Raw genomic sequence first — 22,444 nt, forward strand, 5'->3', positions numbered from 1 at the left:
CTTTTGAAAATAAATACCGTCAGTTAATCGGACCTTAGGCAAATGTAATATATATAATTTCACAGGCAACTCGGGAGACAGATTGGAAACAAACAAAATATTGTAAAAAACAAGTAATTAAAAAATGGTAATCAAAACGAATTGGAAATAAATACAACTCAATTGCAGCAATCATTTTATACTGATCAACATGAAAAATTTCTTAATTGTTTTTTTTTTCTTCTCATTGAATTTTAAAGTATTATATTTAAGACAACTTTTTTTCAAATAATTTGTTGAGTTCAGAAACATAATTACTAAACCTTGGTAATTTTAAATGTATATTGTTAGTTGCGAAAAATGATTACACGATTAAAACTAAAACAGTTGGACAGATGGTATATAAGTTTAAGATTCATAAAAATCAACTAAATCAAAACTAAAACATCAAAAATAAAACAGTCTAAAAGTGTGTTACGATCAAAGTACAGAAATGGGTGAAAGATCAAGTTTGCTGCCACCTGGGTCGTCTTTTATGTTCTGAGTGATTTTTATGCGGAGGGTGAAATAAATTCAAAGCAAGGCAATATGTGTGAGGATGGACTAAATTGGTGCGTATATGTTGAGTACTGATCGATTGGGTTTTTCGTTTACCTGGCGTTATTTGCTGTCCACCTGCATGCGGCGGTCCACTTGGCGGTTGTTGTGCCATCAAACTATATGTTAAAGCATCCGAAGCTGCTAATCAGACAAGAGACCGAGACAGAGAGCAGGTTGTAGAGAGAAAAAACAGAGCAAAACAATGTTAAGTTCACTATTATTTTGGTTCAGTTCAGTTTGGGGAATTGTTTAGGCAGACACCGCGAGCAAAGCAACGCAGGAATGAGCGAGCGGAGACAGAGAGAAAGGGAAAGGGGGTTGGTGTGTTTTGGAGGTGTGTAATTTTTGATTTTTCTTTCAGTGCAATATTGGTTGTTTTATCACCTATACTATGACCAGCACCAAATAAGATTAAGAGTGACACCAAGACCCTATAATATGTACAATATACTCGTTCAATTTCGTTTTGATATTCCCTTCAACTTTTCTCATTCAGATCGGGAAAGTACAAATGGACTATGGCACATCGGACCACAATTAACCCTATTAAGCCTAGTCCCTACAGTGCGTGTGTGTGCTAACATCTCCTTTCTTGTAACCAGAGGGTTCCAAACTAGCCCCATGTAAGCCCGTTCTAAAAAGTATTCAGGGGCCTTGGCTTTTGGTTTGCTTGCGGTCTCTTGTCCTTTCCTCCTTTATATTCCTCCTCCTCCATCTTCTTACCACTGCTATGCGTCACTTTGGGACCCGGATGTATTTGTTGCGCCTGTTGCTGTTGCTGCTGCGGATGATTGCTGCGATAGCTGAACAAGAATCCTGGCTGCACGAGCGTGGCACGCTGCTGTTGTTGCTGCTGATGTTGCTGTTGTTGCTGATGTAAAGCCAGTTGTTGCTGCTGTTGTTGCTGCTGCTGCTGTTGCAACTGTTGCTGATGACGCACGGCAACTACAACGGTATTGCCGCCCACCTGTTGGTATTGATAGGTACCAGGCGGTGGCAGCAATTGCTGCTGTACAGCAGCAGCAGCGTTGCTATGTTGCTGTTGCTGCTGGTGGTGTTGCTGCTGCTGTGCTGCTGCTGCTGAACTCACACAAGAACCCGTCTTGCCACGTGAACTGCGTCGCAGTGAGGAGTGTTGCTGCTGCTGTTGCGGATTGTAGGCAACCTGCTGCTGCTGCGGAGGCACAAACGTGGCTGCTGTAGTGGCTGTTGACGGCGTGTAGCGGGTTAGCTGCGGCGGTGCCTGTTGCTGGTAGAGTGCTGGCGGCGGTCCTGCCCCTGTGGAGGTAAAATGGTGCGGTGGAGGTTGATGCAACACGGCCACAGAACTATGGTAATAGTGCGGCTGCTGGGGCTGCTGCTGCTGCACGTGTTGCTGTTGCTGATGTTGCTGATGTTGCTGATGATGCTGATGGTGTTGCTGTTGCTGCTGTGCAAAGTAAGCGGCAGCAGCAGAAGCCGGGGGATAGTGGGCCGCTGCCGCTGCTGCTGCTGCCGCTGCTGTTGGTGTCACAAAGGAAGACAAGTGTGCAAACTGATGTGTGGGCAGCAACTGAGGTGGCTGTTGTTGTTGTTGTTGGTGTGCTTGTTGTTGCTGTTGCAACGGAGGTTGTGACGGTTGTTGCTGCTGCTGCTGCGGTGTCAAGGCATATGGCGTGGTTGTTGCGGCCGTCGTAAGGTGCGGCATAATGCTGTAGTCAACAACGTTGTTGCTGGTGTTGCTGTTGCTGCTGCGCGTGGCACGTGGCCCGCCCCCTCCAGCTCCTGGCCCCGCCCCCTGTCCATGGGGGGCGGCACGTTGCTGATAGCCGGACGACGTTGTTGCTGTTGTTGCTGCCTTTACAGTGCTTGCTGCTGCTGCGGCTGCTGCTGTGCTGTTCTTTGTTGTTTTTATGGTGTTGCTGGCACGGTGTGGTTGTTGTTCTGCTCCTTTGCGAGTCAAGTGTGGGTGGGGGTGTTTGCGAGTGAGAGAGAGAATGGTGGGTTGAGGGAGTAGAGAGAGAGAGAGTAGTGGGAGACAACAGTTAACAGCTTTATTTATTGATGTTCTTTTGTTATTATTTTCTTGCAGCTACACTACTTGAGTTAGTTTGTTTGGCTTGTTTTTGTTTTCATCATTTAATGTAATGCAAAAAATAGTATTTTGAGCGCAGTGTGTGTTTCGCTTTCAAAAAGGTAATGGCAGGGGAAAATCAGGACGGGAGACTGAACGACCTTCTGTCGCTGACAATGATGATGTTGCTGCTGTCGCTTCTGATGTTGCACTTGTTGCTGACTCTCTCACACTAGTCTAACCACACGCACACACACGCACCCGTCCGTGTACTTGTAGTTTTTTTATTTTGTTAAGTGGTCACCTTCCCTTTTATTAATGTTTATGATGCACTTTGTTGTTGCTGCTGCTGCTGCTGTAAAGTTGCTTTTGTCGCCCCTGCTGCTGCTGCTGCTGCCTTACTCTCTCATCTCTCTCTTTTTTCCGCGCCGCACATGCCGACTTTTTTGACACCACAATATTTTCGACTTTTCGCTTTGGCTTATTGTTTTTGCACAAAAACAACAACATCATCATCATCATCATCAACAACACAAGCATCAGCAATTGAAGTATTCTTTGACTCAATAATCATATTATAAGAAGATACTTATTTTGATAACTTTTGATTTATATTAAAAATGATAATTCATCTCAAATTTGAGCACAACTACATTTGCAACAACAACAACAACGTGCAAAAATAAACTTTCTTTTCAGGTGTTATGAGAAGGGTAAAATGAATAGGAGATTGGATTTGCCCAAAAATTAAATCAAAATAATGTTTTTTTAGCACTATGAAGTGGCGTTGCTGACCTAACGCACATTTTTTGTCTAGCTAACCCCGCATAAAGTAAGGTATTGAAATCATACACAAAACAAAGCCCTCTATAGGGAGGACACACTGTGCGGTTCTCGCATAAACAACAAATAAGTCTATCATAGTACAAACACAATGTGATTCACATGAGGGGTTAATAATATAAGGTGGGCGTTTCTTGGCGTTTAGATAATAAGCGTAAAATAAATAAAATAATATAAATGAAATGTATATTGGGGATGGTTAAAAGGGTGGGTGAAATGGTAATGGTAATGGTGGTTGTGGTAGGTTGACCACAGGTGACAGCACACCCAAAGATCTGAACACTTTCTGTTAAAGCTTTCTTTGAACCATAAATAATAAGTTACATACATGCAGTAGTTCAATTGCACAAGCAAATAGTAAAGTTACTCCTCAACTACGAACTTTTTAATCACCGCAGTTTTTATATACTCGTTCGTAAATACAATATAATTATGCCTGTTCCAGGCGGCGCAATGTACGAATTTAGACTGCCAGTCGATCGTTTGTCGCTGGTATATTTCAGTGCGTTGGCATTCCGAATCATTCTCCTTTTATCAAAAACACATTGGGGAATAGCGACAAGACGAAGGCACTTTGTAGAATAAAAGCTTCGCCAATGTATAAGTAAGCGTATTTTTCGCTACTGATAACAAATGCGCAAACTGATAGACAATAAAAATCACATTATGCCAACAGCTTTTTGACAAAGTAAAAATCATTTTGTACAACAAAACCTGAATGGCGACACAGGATGATTCGAAATTAGGTAAACACAAATGTGAAACTTTTGCCTATTAAAAAATATTCTTTAACAGCTTGCTATCAGCAAGAACACTTATATTTGATCATTAAAGATCATTAATTTGTTTTGCGCAGTATACAAAAATCATCAACTGTTTTAAAAAAGTCTATTAGAGCCAAATCAATCAAATAAAAGAATTCTTTTAGGTTTAAATTGGGCAATAAGGTTAAAATAAATAAAAACTTATGTTAATGGAAAGCGTACCCAACAAGTGGGAGTTCATTAATATTAATACGAAAGTGATCTTTTTACAAGTAGTTAGCGATATATAAAGTTCATAATTACACTAAATATACTTTACAACAGAAATAATGTGCCAATATTTACAAAAGACATCTACAAACATACAATACAATACAATACGTACAAATGGGATATGAGTGCTATGCACTGGATGATTAGTCCGAAGAAACTCACCACCAAGTTCACCAATCAGTTGCTGGGCGAATTCGCTCTCTGAGAGGTCTTCCTCCTCGATGTCTTCGTCCTCCTCGATGTCGTCGTCTTCCTCGTCGTCAACGTCCTCCTCCGTTGTGATCTCGTCCTCCTCGGCAACAATCTGGGGGTCTTCCTCGTACGACGAGCCCGCAGAGTTCACTATTTCGTAGAAGCCCACCTCCTCTTCCTCCTCTTCTTCTTCTTCGTCCTCCTCGTCGTCGTCGTTGTCCTGCTCCTCGGGCTGGCCCTCCGCCTCTAAGTGTCCCTGGCTGTGGGATACTGCTGCCTCTGGTTGGGTCAGAGCCGTCTCGAGGGTCGGCAGCTGGTCTGCCACGTCCAGATTCACGTGTACCGGCTGCTGTTCCTCCGCTTTGCCCTCCGCACCAGGTTCTTCTGTTCCTTCCCTCTCTGTGTCCTGCAGATTCTGCTGCGAGTGGCGCAGGCTCTTTCTGTGCTTGCTGATGACACCTGACTTGCTGCTGGATCCGGATCCCGCTGATCCGTTCCGGCTAGAGGCGACAGTCTCCTCCGCTTTCACCGTCTGTTTTTCCGGCTTCTGGGAGGAGCGCGTGTGGCTGACCTTGCGCGTTTTTCTGTAGTAATTCAGCAGATTGCCGCTGCGTCCGGCGCGAGCAGCTGCTGCCCCTCGATGGGGAGTGGTATCAACTACAGCTCCCGATCCGACAACGCTGGCCTTGCGCTTGTTCCGATTGCTGGTCGGGAAGCTGGTAGAGCTGGCACTGGCCCGAACCTGGTGTTGATGGCGCGCCGCCGCAGCGCTGCTTGTACTCGGCAGCTCCTCCGGGGAAATGGTCTTAGATCGAGTGCGCTGCGCAACACAGTCTCCGGAGGCTTGACGAGGCGTCTGGTCGGTGCTTACTGTAGCTAAGCCAATTCCTGCTGCTCCCCCGCTGACTTCTGATCCCAACGTCGGCTGCAAGCGGCGTTTCTTAAGCGGCGAGCAATGCTCCACCAACTGATCTCCGCCGGGAGCTGCTGAAAAAGGCATCGGAGGATATCTGTTTATTACTTCGACTCGATCAATGCGGTTTTAATTATTTTTTATTCTGTTGATTTTTTTATGGGAATAGAGGGAACTATCGGATGATTTTAAAATTTGGACAAACAAACAAATACACATTGATCAATTTAGAAATGTCAAAGTGGTCGCCCAAAAAAACGATTTGCCAGTTTTTTAATTCCATACAAAAGGTATTTAGTTTTTTTATCCGTTACTAGTAAAGTAAAAGCGTATACTAGATTCGCCGGAAAATATGTAACATGTAGAACGAAGTGTTTTCGCCCCTGTAAAGTATAAAGGCGAGTCGATTTAGTCGAATCCGATCTCGAAAATTATAAAAGTTAGAAAGTTGGGATTTAACATATAGATTCTAGGGCTTCTTTTGTGCGGCTTTTGCATGAACTAATTTCATAAAATTAAGGGAAGGGTACGCAGCTTTCCATTAAGCGGTCATAATGAATTGCTCTGCTTGTTCTCTGCCGCCGCACAAACAGTGTAGAACAGCGGACAAGTCACACAACACGAAAAGCTGCCCGGTGCAAATTACTTTTTAACAATACTAACACAAAATTCATAAATCCAAGATGCATATTTACTTTACTTATGTACATATTTTTATTCGTTTTCGAAAAAGTAAAGATTTTAATGAATTTGAAAAGAACTGTGAGCTTCTTTCTCACAGCAGCAAAATAAATATTCTTGACGGACAGAAATCCCTAAGAATCCGCCCGACCATGAATGACATATAACTTTTTAAGTAATCAATCGCTATCCAATAAGGATTATTTATTTTAACCTTTTCTAGTTGTAAAGTGATAAAAAAAAAAACTCGATTTAGATAAAAATTAATTTTTGAGGGCTACTTAAAGTTTTAAAATCAGCGGGCCGCAGGGTCTTTTTGATCTTATGGAACCATTTTAGTACGTACACACTCAATTACTGACGGGTAGGACAACATGAAGAAATAAACTATACGTTTCAATCAGGGAATCAAACCGAATCCCATTTCGGACCAGTCAATAAACATGCAGCAAATCAGCTGTTTTCACTAATACGCTCAAAGCCGCTAGGGGCGCTATAAGCTAGGTGGCGCTAGCTACAAGCAAGCATCGCACTCTCTTTAGCTGAGTAACGGGTATTTAATGTCGATGGCATCGACTATAGCGTTCTCTCTTGTTTTTTTAATTAAAAAGATTAACAATTCAAAATTATTCATTTTAATAAAAGTGGTTTACTAAGATTTTGATTTAACAACTCTGGTAACTAGGTTGTTTCCAACCGTGCTTCTTTTCAAAAGTTTGTAAATATCCGTTCATCCATTTACACTCCGAACCGAAGTGGTTCAGATATTCTCAGAATACGAACCGAGCCACTAACCGGAGGAGCGACTTATTTTGTAAGTGAACCGGAACCGAATCGGAACTATTATTTTTATACCCTTGCAGAGGGTATTATGATTTCAGTCAGAAGTTTGCAACGCGGTGAAGGAAACATTTCCGACCCCATAAAGTATATATAAAAAAAATTGGTTGGAAAATAATACGAAACAAATTATAGCTTCGGTGTTTTTTGACACACTATATTATACCATTGGGAATATCAGCAAGGGTATACAAGCTTCGGCTTGCCGAAGCTAACATCCTTTCTTGCTAAAATTCTATTCGGTTCGTTAAAATTAATTCTTTTTGTTTTCTTTTTTACTGATCGACAATCGTTCGATACATTGGCGAATTGTGTGGCAAAATGAAAAGTAATAAAAAAAAATTGGCATTATTTAATTAAAACAAATTTTATTTTTTGAGCCCTGGGTTGAGCCTGAACCCTTTTCTAGCATATCGACGAACCGGTTGACAAACCGGAACCGGAACCAGAGAAAGCTAACATCCTAGTTACTGGTTTTACCCAAAAGTCCTTGCTATGGACAGCGGTTTCACTACGGGCTGCAAGGGACCCTCGCGTCGTTAGTGCGAGTCGCTCCTATTCAAAATTGGCCTTTTTGAAATTGGTAAGCAAAGTAACTGGTACCTATACATATATTTTATCAGTGTAGTCAAGGCAATTTGATCTGTATTAAAATCCATATCTCTAGCATTAGCTAATGCATGGGTGTTAAAACGTCGGCTAACCAAAGTCAGTTCCTAATTCAAAATGGTTTTGGCTGGCTTATCATTGATTGAATAAAAAAACTCACGTTGGTTGCTACTGCGAGTGTGGTTGCTGCCGCTGTTGTGCTGATGATGCTGGCGCTTACGACTGCCGGGTGAAAGCGATTGATCGCTCACGATCGAGATGGAGTTGGATGCTGGCGATGATGGCGAACGATGCGTTACTGTCGTGCGCTTGGAGACTTGCGACTCCTTGCTGCTGTGGGCTGCTGCAGAGGAGTGGCGACCTTGACTGCGGGATCGCCGGGTTGAGGTGGTTGCAGTTGAAGTCGAGGTGGTGGCTACTATGTCGACGGAGGAGCTGACAGCAGGGCCCGATGATGTTGCCGGTGTGTTGTGTTTCCTGTTTTTGTTGTGGCCCTTGCTGCTGCTGCTTGTGTTGTTATTGCGTCGCCGCTGGGACGAGTGATTGGATGAAATTGCGGTGCAGGTCGCACTGGTATTATTAACCAATGTCGCTGATGTTGCTGTTGAACCACCGTCGTCGTGCTGCCCCTCCGTCAATGCAGAGAGCGATTGACTTTTAACGGATTCGGCCATAGACGACACTTAACCGCACCGGCATCGAACACACTTAACATGCCAACACAACCAATAATTGAATATTGATCTTGAAATGTTTTATCTGAATCCGATAACTAACCATGCAAATGGTCTCTAAAGCAGGTTCAAATTGAATTTGCTTTTCTCTTATTTCATAATCACTGATTTGTCTATTTCACTTCACTTTTCACAGTTTTCCTTGCTGTTTCCTTTCTGCGTGCTCCGTTGGATGTAATTGCTGTGCTGCAATAAAGGAATTGAAGATACAAAAGGGGTGTTAAAGCAATGTGATACAAAGTAGCAAAATAGAACGCATTTAATGGTCACGTTGCAATGGAAACGAAGTCAAAGCAGAGGCCACGAGTCGAAATAGTGAATAGTTCGGTAAAAAAATGAGTCAATCGAAATGCTCTCATTCAAAACACTGCACATTGCAACAATATATTTGAAGTTTTTGGTTAAATCGGTAACTTAATTGGTATTTTAAAGTACAAAATAACAGGCCCATTCAAAGATTAAAATATTTAAGACTAACATAAATGCGATTATTCCATACAATATCACAAATTGATGGTAATAAATGTGATAAATTTAGCATTAGATAGGTGCAAAAAAAACTAGAGGCGAAATGCGAGTTAAAAATAGTCACAATGGAGTCGGATCCAGATAAAACCTCACCCAGGAACTATAACAGGCAGAATTCCGAAAAGCAGAGGACGCAGCCAAGCGAAGTGATCACCACATACAGGAAATTCTGACTTCTGACAATGTCGAGAGGCACATATGGAGGTAATACCCAAACGGAAGAGAGCGACTGGAACCGCGAGCCAGTAGTACCGAAAACACACAAGAGATAAGGGGAATACAGAATATGGCACTCGAGGGCCTCAAGTGAATGTGAAAAACCGGCTCAACTCAAATCAGGGATAGAGATAGAGAGATAGAGAGGCAGGAGAGAGAGAACGGACATTTCTAGAAGCCAAATGCACAAAGACAGATTTTCAGCCCCATTTTTAAGGACAGGTACTCGCAGACAATGACAAATGCCACATCACACGAGTGGTGCTGACTATTGATTCAGCGAAATAGCACAATTCAAAACTACAAATTTAATTACAGTCTTTGCGTTCAATGTATGTACATTGTTCATACCTAAATATGCAAGGCAGCTTGCTCGTTCCACTTGGTAAATTCGATTTTGAAAACTACAAGAGGGGGCAGCAAGCTGTTTTTATTCCAATGCGCTTTTTACCTCGTGTAGATGGAGCATTTTGTTCATAACAATGCTTAAACTAAGAATTTGATTTATTACTTTGTTATAAAACGCACACAGCCTAATGGACATAAATATCTTTTTTAAATATTTGACTTCATTGAAGAGCAAAAGACATGTTAGCACCCCAAAACAGCAATGAAAACTAGAATCCGAAAACTGATAACAATGGAGAATTTACACCACCTAGAAAAGACACCACCACTCGGAAAACACTTCCACTCACACACACTTGAGCATTTTGTCAACATATGAAAACTGTAAATAAGTTAACAGCTGTTTGTCAGCAGCCACCGACACGTGCATGCGAGCGAGGGAGAAAATCGAAGAGAGAAAGAGAGAGAGCAGAACGAGAGCGAATGTTTTGAGTGGAAAGATAAGCGCTGGCTCACTCATACTCACTTACACTCGCTCCCAGCTGTGCTAATCAGCTGTTCTCGGCCGTTTTGTTTATGTTTTGCCTTTCGTAATGCCAAGCGTGTCCGTGCATGTGTGGGTTGGCTATCTGCCCCTTCTTCTTATGTGTGTGCGAGCGAGAAACAAGTTCTGCGAGCGTGTGTGCGTGAGTTGCCATGCTTGTTTCGAAGAAGATGAAATGAAAAAATCGAGCGCAGCACAGGCTTTTTCGTTTGCTTCCACTCGCCGAAAAAGATGAGATTTGAACGTTCTGCTTCGTTCTGCGCCCTTTTTGTACACATTATGTACTCGAAAACCCCGTCTGTCGATATGTATCGTTCACAATATAAAAAGTGCGTAGTTCTCTCATTTTGGCCCTTTTGCGATCTCGTTTCAGTCTCAACTTGGCCACACAGTTTCTCTCGAATTTGACAGGCAAACACGATAAAATAACGAAACAGAACAACCAATCGTCAAACATTTGCCAAAGTGGCCAATCTCACCAAAACTCAAGCGAAACCAACAAAAACTAATACAACAAATTCAGTTCAAGGCCATCGAATGAAACCAGCAACCCAAACAAACAGAGGACGTCAGCGATTTTGGTTTGGGGGAAAATTATGTATTTCTATTCGACTTTTCAGTTGGCGAATGGTTAGACTTGGCACCATGTCACGAATTGATATTATTTTTCAACACATTGCGTTGAATTTATCTTTTTATGACCAGTTAAATGATTTTATTCTTTTCAAACCAAAATTTTTGTTTAAAATGTGTAATGACAAAGTAATATTTTGATATGGTATTGTGAATACCCTACCAAAACTCTGATGCTTTGTGTTTATGTATCTTGTTGGCCTTTAGTAAGCACCTAAGACGTCGTCTGGTATACGATTTTAAGATCACAAATTCATTCCTCTCTGCCCAATTTGATTTCACATTGAAATCGACTAGGAAACATTTCTCTAGGTCCTATCATTTAGAGAACATTTACCCGAGTAGGCCACTGCCGATTAGTTCGTTCCAAACACACAACACACAACCCAGGCAATACTATCTATCTACATCATTCAGTCTCCACTCGTATCTCTGCCCCACAAGTTTTTCACACCGAAAAGCACAGACGAAAAAAAATAATAAGCGAGGCCACAAATGGCAGCCGCCTTCATGCACGAGTGTATGAGTGTGAGTGCTCCGTGCCAGTGTGTGTGCCGAGCATTTTGCTTTGCGTGTGGCAACTCCAACATATGGCGATAGCCTTTGTGGTTGTTGCTATTGGTTGTGGTTGCCTTTTATCAGCAGTGGAAAATGTGAACGTTAAGGGTCTTAAACCGAAACAGAAGCAAAACCCTTAACGCCGTTAAAAGCCGTTCAAACATCTTTATTTTCCACGAGCAGAAGTTTTAATAAGCACGGCAATATCGGATAGAAATAGAATTTAAATATGCATCAAAAAATTTTACTTTAAACAATGGTTCGATTCGATGTTTATAGATACAAATAATTATAATACGCAATATTGAAATAAAAAATTAAAAAATTACAGATTCTTTAAATTAAAAACAAATAATTTTTTTTCTAAAAATTTTAAGTAAGCTTGAACATGTAAGCTATTGAGTTATCAAAGAATTCCTTCATCAACGGTGATGAACAAACTATAAGTTTGCCTCCCGTCTGGGTTGGTTTCCCCAGCTGACTGCAACCCCCTTGGAACCATATGCTGCAAGAGAATATGACAACCCTGGCCGGAGCATAATTGATAACAATTTGTGGGTTCGTGTGGCTGTGTGATCTGTGCCCTACCTCCCCCATTCCTCATTCCTCCCCTGTTTGTTATGCATTGTGCGTGCTATTTTGTTGGCATTGTTTGTAACTTATTTGAATATCGTTGTAAAGAAGCATTCGAGCGCATATTAGAGCTGGTCTCAATAGTGCTGCCCTAGCAAGTTTTCTGTATTTCCCATTTTCCGCTCCCGCATCAGGTCGACTTTTTATATTTCTCTTTCCGACGGTTACGAAACCTGCCTACGCACAGCTGAGTGTGCGAGCGAGACGGCCTGCGATTCACGTGTCCACTTCGACAAACGGGCAGTATTCTTTTGGTTTTTGAGATTTAAGATTCAGAATATAAACCCCATTTTACGTTTCTTAAGCAATGTGTATGAAAGTTAGAGACTTCGTTCGTTGTACTAGTGTACTACAGTTTTAACATTTGTGTGAATGAAATATTTGTATATTCTATACTCAAAGGTCTGACCAAATTGTCCGTTTTTAAAAACGTGTATAATATAAAAATAATACGTTTTTTACATAATTAATTTTCACTCAAGAAAGAGGATATTTTGTTCCTAAATAACTGTTTGGGTTACAAAATTTGAGAACAAATTGTTCACAGTGTTTTTCTTCTGCTTTACACTGTAAACTTTTTTCTGTCACCCCGAATCGTGCGGGAATTACGTAGTTGAAAAGGCGGACGTAAGAACGCAATAGCAACGCCACCTGGCAACCCTATCAAGTGGGTGGGTGTTGGGTAGCACTGGGCATGCAACAATTAAACTCAGAAGGTTTTTTATCCAATGGGAAATTCTTGACTTTTTAGAGACAAGGTCAGCCAAAAGCATTAGAAAACCGTGTGGGCAGAGGGGAAACTTCAGCCCCAGCGAATTACACCACATAATTTGAGGCTTTTACACAACGCGTTATGTACACACTGCATATACGCATACAGACACATGTGCAACGGCTGCTATATACAGTTATACACACCACTTTGCTGCACTTTCCATTGCAAAACGGAAATGAAAAAAGCAACTTAACAGCCATATATTGTTAATGTAATTCGACTTAGTTTCGTGGTTAATGTGCAATATTCGACTGAAAATGAAATGTCGATTGAGGAAAATGACAAGGAAAAAACGCAAAAGGGAGCACACAGAGCTGCATGTGCGCGAAAGAGAGCGCACGAGGGCAAGCGCATGACGACGTACACACTCACACACACAAAGGCTTTCAGAAGAAGGAAGAGGAGGAGAACAAATAAGTCTCAGTATGTACAACAATATAACGAAATCAAAGCGATGAGCAAAACTTAATGCATACACAATTTGAGCGATTTGCATGCCCTGGTCCAGAAGAAAATCCGATTAGTTCGATTCAGTCCAACGCAGCGTGATAATATTCGGAATTATATAAACACGGCACCTTTTCGGTTCTACACACTATGTACCAGTGGCGTCGAGTGTATAGAAAATACAGCCGTTTGCATTCTACTTTACAGCTGTGCACGCACTCAAATCCAACAAACGAATGAAACAGAGGCAGAAACGGCAGAATCAGCAGCGCTCGGCGGAAAATGGCGACGGAGAGCGCGAGTGAGAGAGAGAGCGTTGCTTGAGTGGGAGGGCAAGAGTGGCACTGCCACTCAAGGCGGAGTGTGTGTTTGTTGCCTAGAAAACGATCTAATGAAACACAAGCCTCAGAGCGTTTATGTACACAACTCAATTGAAACCAAGTCAACTGGACATTGAGGGAAGAAAAAGCACTCAATCCGCCCGAAAACAGGTCACTCAACCCTGGAGAATGAGGTCAACAAACCGCTCTCTCTCTCTCCCACGGTCTTTTGTTTTAGCCTTACACCTTGCATGTGTGTCATTGTGCTAACCTAATTGATTTAAAACACAAAATATATAAATAAGTTGAAATTCCTGATTTGCTTCCACTCAAAATGGCCGAGTGACCATATTAAATGAGGAGGCAAGAGAGCCGACTGCTTTTCCTTTTAGGGGTTGCCCTCTTCCACTCATTCAGTGCTCTCCCTGTTTCCTTGTGTTCTACCTGTGTTGTCGTTTTCTTCTCCCCCTTTGATCAGCTGATCGTGCGCGTGTAGCGGGGAGAAAATGCGTGAGTTACAATTACAATTCCAATAGGGTCGCTCGCAGTACGAAATGCACTCAGCTGACCTCCTCAAACACGCGTGTGTGTGTATACGAAAACCGAAGCAAAGAGCGGAAACCAAAAAACGAACAGAAACAAATTCAAGACGGGTTTTCCCTGTGTATTCATTTGCCATGTACTGTTCTTTTATTTCCTGAATCGACAAGTATACTGCTGCGGAAATGTAATAATTGATTTTAATATCTGGTTAAAATAACAGTTTACATAATCAGACTTTAATACCCAATTAATTTTAAGCATAGTCGTCACATCGACTAAATCTGTCCGCCAGCTGTGAGAGAGAGCGAGAGGCCAATACACGCAAGATCGACGGAAAATATCAGAACGTAGAATAATTTAAACAAATCCGCCCTTCAGAGCAACTTAAAACGTCCCAAAAGCATAGAGCAATGTAAAATGTGTATTTTAATAAAATGTAATCTTAAAATGGCTAAAACATTTTAATTAAATTGTTACATTGATTACTTTTTGATTGTCAACAAACACTGTTTATTTACAGTAGGACCGTAAAACCAGCCACACTACAAACAATACAATTGTTCCGCTAGCAAAAAATGTACTTTCATTTTCCAAATGTCTAAATATTTGTAATGTTTTATTAAAATCGCAAATAGGTCATATTTTGATATTATAAAAATATTCTTTGATATATTTTTTTATTTCAATAAAAACTCGGGTATAAACTGGGGTAATCAGGGATCGTAATGCTATTTTATTGTGGGATATCCAAAAAACTTTAAGAGCACTTTCCTCATGAAGTATCTGTAGCTGAAGTACAACTTAAGCTCGCTATTTTTGCGTCTTCGTTCGTCAGCTGTTTTGAAATAGACTTGTGCGGTCCCAAAAAATCTTCAAAAGGCGTAGTCTGCTAATTGTTTAAATTAAGTCAGATTCAAATAGAAACAACAAAAATCAGTTTTCAAAAATGTCTGTTCTAACATTTTTTAGAAATATTATTTTATACTACATTTTTCCGTGAACGTCACAATTTTCAAAAAATTTCTTTCTAATACCTTTTATGATTTTTTAAGAATGTTTAGAAACATTTCTTCATACTAAATTTTTCTGAAATTGTTTCATTGAAAAATTCTTTTTGCAGTTACTTTTATTTTTATTTTGATAAACTTTTAGCATCAAACCGTTTTCGTTTTCAAGCCGACGAAAAAAGTTCCAAAAATTAACTTTTCTAAAAATTCGACATTTCCAATAAGTGCTAAATGGTTGTATTATTTAAGCGGAAATTAAATGACCTTTTCATTAATGTCAAAATGTACATGAAGTAGGTTCAAATTATGAAAACATGTAACTATATGTTTTGTAAAAATAGTTATGCCCACTAGTGCTCATAAATGTGTATAAATTTGTAATACCAGATGGAATCGAATCACCAAGCAAGTAAATGCAAGTCAATTGCAGTCGTGTGCATGTGCAAGTTTTCAAAATAAAAAGAAACCAGTAACAGCAAATAATAAATATGCATGGATGCAACTCGCTTTCTCGGTCTCACTCACACGCTTATGCAAGTGCAGTGGCAATGCAGCCGATTGAGTGAGAGAGACAGAGACTCGGAGAGTATGCGAAATGAGGCCACGGTTGCTGACGAATTTGGGACAGAAAGAACACCCGCCCCAACTTTCGTTAACCGATAACACCAGATATCTTTGAAGCAAACATTCATGTCTCATGCTCCATACCACATTTGAGCATTTACCAATTTTGAATATCTTTTAAACTCCCAAAAATAGACAAATTTAGTTAGCTATCAATGTTTTTAAGATTTGATTTCCTAGCGTAATAATAATCTTTAATATTTATGATTCACGCTGGATTACTACTTAATCTTGCTCAAAGAGTACAAAGTCAAAGACAAATTCTTGTTTAGAGCTAACGTTTCAGTAGTTAGAACAATTGTAAGACATTCCTAGGATACATTTGTAAACATTTTAATTTAGAAGATTTCGTAAGCTACTTTTTTTAAATGTAACCACAGTTGTGAAAGTTGTACAGGGTGCTACTGAAATAGGTTACCGCTAAATGTGAAAGAAATTTGTATCAGTATAAATCCTACCTTAATTGGCATTCCTGATTCTGACTATTTTTGATCATGATTAAGTAGGACCCTGAGAACAGGGTATCTTTTCACCTCCCTTCACGACAATTGGTAGCCTCCATATTTAAAGATAAGAAAATATCACCCGCAGACATTGGCAGAACTGTTTAATCCTGCTGGATTTATCTTAACATGCTAACACAATCCCAATTTTTGGTCAAGCAGATAACGAAACCTTATCACAACATACCAAGGAGATAGAACGAGGGAAAAGTATTTAAAAATCCCCATTTAGCATTTAAAACCTATCCTCTCGATAAAAACAAAGTATGAACAACTTTTTTTCTCTCTTAATATTTATTTCAGGGCGAACTGCTAGAACCATAAATCCGCTCTTTAACTACATACAGACGGCGGGCAGAATGGAATGTAGGACGACATCCTGTCGGACATCTATTTGCAGATGGATGGAATGCTCCCGGTCAATCCCAATGGTTAGCTCGTCGTTGGGGAGTTGCAGTGCACCAAAGAAGGCAGAGGCTTTTCTGGAATCCACGGAGCAGGAGGTCTCCTGCTGGGATCCTACCAGATTTCGTATCAATAACTTTTGGAATCGACTGGTCACAGTGGACATTTCAGAAGTGGCTATAACATTTAGCTCCCCATCAAAGCTGGCCTGGAACTCAAGGCTAGGCGATACATTTTTTAGTTTATCGATGAGACTTCGCAGCAATCGTAAACTTGGCAAACTCAAAGCCAGTTGAGAGTTTGGAACCCTGGGTACGACATAGGCGGACCAATCGCTGGCTGGGATTATGGTCACAGGAACATCGTGTACCACTTCGCGCGCTTCTGTAGAAGAAGACAGGAGCACCGAGGCTATAACCGAAATGCAGGGAAACTGAATCCTTTGCAGCTTCAGCTTGCAGCTATTAACGCCCCCTCCTCGGAGCACGGAAAATGCTCTTCCGAGGTTAGCCGAAGACATGCCCAGAACTATGTATTCCTGATCCGGGCGGGCAGCCTCCATACGATACTCCGGAAAGTATTCCTCGGCTGCAATGCTGGCCCAAACCAAGGGCGACGCAGCGGAGCTCTGGTCCTCGTTCACGATGAAGTGCATCTGTCGAGAGCCCAGGATCATCACGCAATCCTTTGCCAGTTTGGCCAAAGTGGCCACAATGGCCTGGAACTCCCGCATGTACAACGGATCCTGCATCAGAGCGCGGAACTTCATCTTCCCAGCAAAGAACTGGGTTAGAGCCGGAGCAACACGGAATAAAACGGAAAAAGAGAACAAAACAAAAACAGAGTCAAACACGGCTGCCAATAGCTAATATTGCAGCAAAATCTACTATAAACTCCTGTAAAATTACCTAGACAAATCGAAAAATTAAACAAAAAGCCCTAAGTGTATGCATAATCATATTTTAAACTATGACATCAGAAGTACTATTGATTAAGGTTAAGACCATAGTCTCTTTAAAAAAGATCGGCTTTCGTTCGAAGGGGAAAAGACGTCCTTTGAATACAATTGCTTGTAAATGGCTAAAATATAATTAACTTTCGGTATTAAAACTTCAATCTTTTTTTTTAGATATTAATAGTACTTGATATTATTTTATTTATAATCTATAAACATACTACTCGTTCAACTTAAACATAAGCACGACGTCGTTTTTGGTCATCGGACCCAAACCAACCTGGTTGAAGGGTTGTGGGATGGAAACAACGGCGAACCTTCAAACCCTTTTCGGGGGGTTAATGAGGTGTGTGGGTCCGGGTAAAGGGGGGGACCCGACCCGTTCTCCACTTGCTATTACTCTCTTCTTGTCTTCTCGAATTCGAATTTGAGTTCAATGTACAAAGGCGACACTCACACGGATGCAAGCGAGCTCACATACACAGCACACTCCCTCATTAATCGCACATACACCGAACGGTAGAAAGAGAGAGGGAGGGAAGAGACGAAGAGCCAGGCAAACAAAGCGCAGAGCGAGTTCTGAGTTGTGTTTTGGCTCTTCTTTTTATTTATTTATTTTTATTTTGTTGGTGGGGCGAAACGGTGAGCAAAGAGCAGGCGAAACGAAACGAAGCTCGACGAAATGAAGAACGTAGCCAGATACAAAAACTGCCTGTTCTCCTTGCACACAGAGTCATCAAAAGACAGACAGGATTTGTATGCTCAAGTGCAGGGGAGATGGTTCCAGGGGCGGGGTTGCAGTGGGGGCTCCGGCGGCGGAAATCAAATTATATGCCTGTCTAGGGGGTCAAAATATTTCCCTTTTCGCAGTGCAATCAACCTTCAAGGTTAACTGCGCGTTATCAGGCCCTCAATTGCAACTGATAATGCAAGCGTGTGTACTGGTTTGTGCGTGGAAGTTCGTGTTTAGTGGATATACCAAATAAGACGACATTTTCAAAGTTGTCACATTTCCATATCGCGATAGGCGAAAAAACATGCTAAAGTTTAATATTTATGCTAGCTAAGCAGCCTAGAACTCAGATAGTAAAACACTTTTACTAGTCGGAAAATCCTATTCCTAGCAGTGTGACCGAATTTTTGTGAGTTCAGCAAAGCTGGTCTTACTGTGCTTGCTGACAAGCAAAAAGTAAACAATCGTAGGAAAAAATGCAGAATAAGTAACAGTTTATGATAAACTATTGGCAAGGAACAAAAGGAATGCATTGAGCTAAAGAGTTTTTGTAGTAATATTGTATAAGGATGGTATTGGAGGCACTCCAAGATTCCTTTTCTTGCCCACTTGTTCCTAGTTCCCTATGCAAAACCTATGTAAAAAAAACTCAGAAGCCCGCTAAACTCTATAGTGTAAACCGGGGAAAAGTATTGTAACTTGTGGGAAAAAAGTTATATGTATAAACATATTAATAAATAAATGTTACAATTTTTGGACAAAACAAAACTAAATTTAGAGTCTAGCTCTAGCTGGCATGACAGTGCTGCCCATTCGGCAACAGCTGTTTTTTCTTCTCGAATTGACCTGTGACGTCACGTCAGCATAGCTTATTTCACAAAGAGGCGAAAAATATCATAGCTATCAAGAAGTTTGCTTTCATGACAAGATGTTCGTCATGGGTTTAATGGCGTTACTAGGCGAAACCTTCATGTCATTGCAACGTGAACATATTTATATTTAAAAGAAAAGCAAGCCAGGGGTGGGGTGAAAAGCACATTAAAACGCTGACAAAAGGCCAAAAATTTAAATGCTGAGAATGGAAACGTGATTACCTTTTGCCACCTCTTTGCACCGACAGAAGCACACAAAAACTCGCATGCAGATGGAGCACCACCCGCTTAAGCTTGTAGCATAAATAAAAGAGAAAGTAAAACTTGACAAGATGCGCTCTTCCCTCGCCCCATCCCCTGATCATAATAAAAGACAATAACAATTTGAAAAGAATTAAACACACACTCATAAGACTGTATACCCTACGCAAAACGGTTAAATGGTTTCTACGAAAATATGTGCAGCCGGTTCTGCATAACTGAAATAAATGATAACCCTCGAGTTTGAACTTATGCACTCTGTGGATATAAGCTTTTCCTTGCTTATTTCCAGGAAAACTGATGTGACTCCTCGGCAGCCATTGTAAAAATCAATACTGCCAGATTGGCCACACAAAAAACTCACTGGAAACCAATTGGCCGACAACAGGAAACTTCTTAGGGCTAAGGCAATATTTGACCACGCTTTTGCGAGTCTTATATTAACACAAACCTCTAAAATATAGCACAGAAAAGTTAATACGGAAAAATGCAAATGGTCGACATTTTGTTTTCCGTCTCGCTGGTGCCTATTCGAAACGTAAGCGTGTGTGTGCGTGTATGTGTATCTCGTCTGAACTCGGAGCCCCAAAAAAAAAACTCTGTGGTCAAATCCAATCACTTTCTCACAGCCCCCCAGGCCCGCTTTATGCAATGCCCTTCATTTCCGAATGCGTTCACTGCAGTCGCACTTACCTTCGAACTAATTGCAGTAGTTTTCTCTCAAATTGCACAGTTTTTATACACTACACTCAGCAGTTTTCACACGCGACGAAACGGAACAACAATACAACAGCCAGCGTGACCGCACCGACAACGATACAAAATACCAACTTGCCCAAAGAGAAATACCATTTCAGTTTCAAAAAATACCATTTAAATGACAATTTAAAAATATGTTAAATGGTGTTCGTTTGAATAGAATACATTTGGGATTTATGCTATCGCGATTCTATTTAAAACTAAGAAATTATTTGTGCATACGCTTGAATTAAATTAAGAGTTTAATTGAATCCGATTTTCAAGGCAACCCATTTATCGTTTATCGAGACCATTCAATGAATGATCACTATTTTTAAAGCCTACTACTCGCATCTACAAGAACCGCGATATTCAGCGCGGTACTCAGATTAGCTAAGGAAATACCAGAAGGAAGTAGCAAAAAAAATACCAGATGTCCAAAGTGAACTCCGATGAACGCAGTTAGCCGTCGCGCAAAGAATAAGAAATTTGAAACGAAAATATAAAAAAAAATCAACCCCCAAGGAACAGCTGGAGGAACCTTCATCAGTCATTGCCAGGATGCTGAGCGACTTTCTGCAGTAACGGCTGAACAACACCGTTGCCAATCCGGCTCCCTTTCCCTCAAGGTCCGTGTTGGCCTGTTGGGAATTTACAAAAAGAAAAACATTCGTTGAACATTCCAATTATTTTAGTTAAATTTCGTCAATTTAAAATTGTTTTAATAAATTTATTTTTCGTTTGTGAACAGGTCCAGCTGCTTTACTGTAAAGCCTAGCACTCACATCGACGAAATCCGCGAGCTAACCATAGGAGTGAGCGAGAGGTAAATACGCAGCTAACGTCTTTCGTCGGGTCTGTTTTTCAGCGCAGTACTCAGATAAGCTAAGGAAATACCAGAAAAAATACCAGATTTCGAGAGTGAATTTTGATGAACGCCGTTATCCGCGGCCCAAAGAATAAGAAATTTAATCTTTGGCGGTGTTCGTGGGAAATTTAAAAATTAAAAATGGAAAAAAATGCCTAAGGAGGTCAGTGCAGATGAAAAGGGACGCCTAATCCAAGCTGTTGCCCGTTATTGTGGGACTTGACTGACAGGAAGCAATACCACAGCGGGGCAAATCCGCACAATAGTTAAAGTGCTGGAGGAGATCCAATAGATAATCCCAGTGGGAAGGAACACGGGACATGGCTCGATCTCCGACGAGCTCTCCATTGAGGAACCACCGGACTCCACCTCCACCAGATACTTGGCAGCTAAAGCGGAGATGGAGCATTCGTTTCATGTATTTTTATTTTTATTTCTTTGTGCACCAGCAGACTCTTCTTTTTTAAATTGCTACATTTGATTTGTTTTCTGTTTGGGAACAAGACCAGCTGCATGACAGTAAGACCCTGCCACATGCATTGCGGGTGAACTTTGAAAACTTCGGTCATACTCCAAAGAATAAGATTTTTCGACTAGTGAAACTCTTAGCCGATCTGTACTAGGCTTAAGACCTTAATACAAGAAATGTGGGTGAACTTTAAAAACTTCGGTTTTTTGACTAGTAAAATTCTTAGCCGATCTGGGCTTTACGGTCTAAAATTTGACAGGTAAAAAGTAAGACTGCTAGCAACTTTTTCGAATATTCAAAAATCATGCGGCCGGCTTTCACTAAAGATAATAGATGATAAACGATTTAACCCCATAAAATACCATAAACAGTCGACTAGTTATACCCGGTACTCGTATTGTATTCGGGGAAAATTACGTAACAGTTAGAATTAGGCGCTTTCGACTTCGTCAAGTATATTTTATATGTATATTTATGAAAAGGATCCCTAGCCAAGTCGAACCAGCCAAAAAGTTTGAATGTTGGTATTAAGCAAGCAGATTCTTGGGCTTTCTGCGCAGCGCAAGAGTGCCACGCCAAATCTAACGCCCACAACGCTAAAACCTATCTAGAGCCCACATTTGAGGAAGATTTTGTGAAAGTGCAAATGGGATTTTGCGGATATAGAATACCCTTTTTATCAACGAGTAACAGGTTTAAAAACATGCTTAAATTTGCTAACAAATCTTGAATTCCCGCTGCCCGCTATTTTAAAATTTTTGCTAAAATCACACTTTAAAAAAGCCAAGTCTGACGGTAAAAAAGGTAAAATTACACCGCTGGCTATGGATATTGTCTGCGGTGTCGTCACCTCAAACTTCTTTTAACTAACACAAAATCCATTTTATTATAAACTACGTTATATTTAAAAAAAAACTGAAGACAATTTTTGTACTGGTACTTGTTTGGTTGTACAATCTTCAACTTTTAAACAGTAAGATAAA

At 40.8% G+C, this 22,444-nt stretch overlaps 2 protein-coding genes across 11 annotated transcripts in view; both read right to left on the reverse strand.

Moving 5' to 3' along the window:
- The window catches only part of ctrip (E3 ubiquitin-protein ligase ctrip), a 33,094-nt gene extending 12,878 nt beyond the window's left edge, over positions 1 to 20,216 (reverse strand). Inside the window, exons 1-5 of one of the 9 annotated variants that reach the window (XM_065866047.2) lie at positions 20,080 to 20,216; positions 7,908 to 8,667; positions 4,675 to 5,688; positions 1,303 to 1,857; positions 634 to 720 (exon numbers count right to left, since the gene is read on the reverse strand). In XM_065866047.2, coding sequence (XP_065722119.2) covers positions 634 to 720; positions 1,303 to 1,857; positions 4,675 to 5,688; positions 7,908 to 8,421 — 2,170 coding nt within the window. In that variant the 5' untranslated portion in view covers positions 8,422 to 8,667; positions 20,080 to 20,216. Of the gene's footprint in view, positions 1 to 633; positions 721 to 1,302; positions 2,509 to 4,674; positions 5,692 to 7,907; positions 8,668 to 13,294; positions 13,311 to 20,079 lie in introns of those variants that run through there. The other 8 variants (XM_065866046.2, XM_065866045.2, XM_065866044.2 and 5 more) reach the window with 8 other exon arrangements.
- Hus1-like (Hus1-like checkpoint clamp component) lies at positions 16,457 to 20,209 on the reverse strand. 2 transcript variants are annotated; one of them, XM_017069360.4, is made up of 2 exons: positions 19,838 to 19,966; positions 16,457 to 17,349 (listed from the first exon to the last, which is right to left on the reverse strand). In XM_017069360.4, exon 2 carries the CDS (start codon positions 17,332 to 17,334, stop codon positions 16,498 to 16,500), a length of 837 nt encoding a protein of 278 aa, XP_016924849.3. In that variant the 5' UTR covers positions 17,335 to 17,349; positions 19,838 to 19,966; the 3' UTR covers positions 16,457 to 16,497. The 2 variants fall into 2 exon arrangements, with proteins under 2 accessions (XP_016924849.3, XP_065722126.1); XM_065866054.2 differs by lacking the exon at positions 19,838 to 19,966 and adding an exon at positions 20,080 to 20,209 and having other exon boundaries at positions 16,459 to 17,349.
- Positions 20,217 to 22,444: the final 2,228 nt, after the last annotated feature.

Source organism: Drosophila suzukii, chromosome 3 (assembly GCF_043229965.1).
Source record: "Drosophila suzukii chromosome 3, CBGP_Dsuzu_IsoJpt1.0, whole genome shotgun sequence".
Taxonomy (NCBI): Eukaryota; Metazoa; Arthropoda; class Insecta; order Diptera; family Drosophilidae; genus Drosophila; species Drosophila suzukii.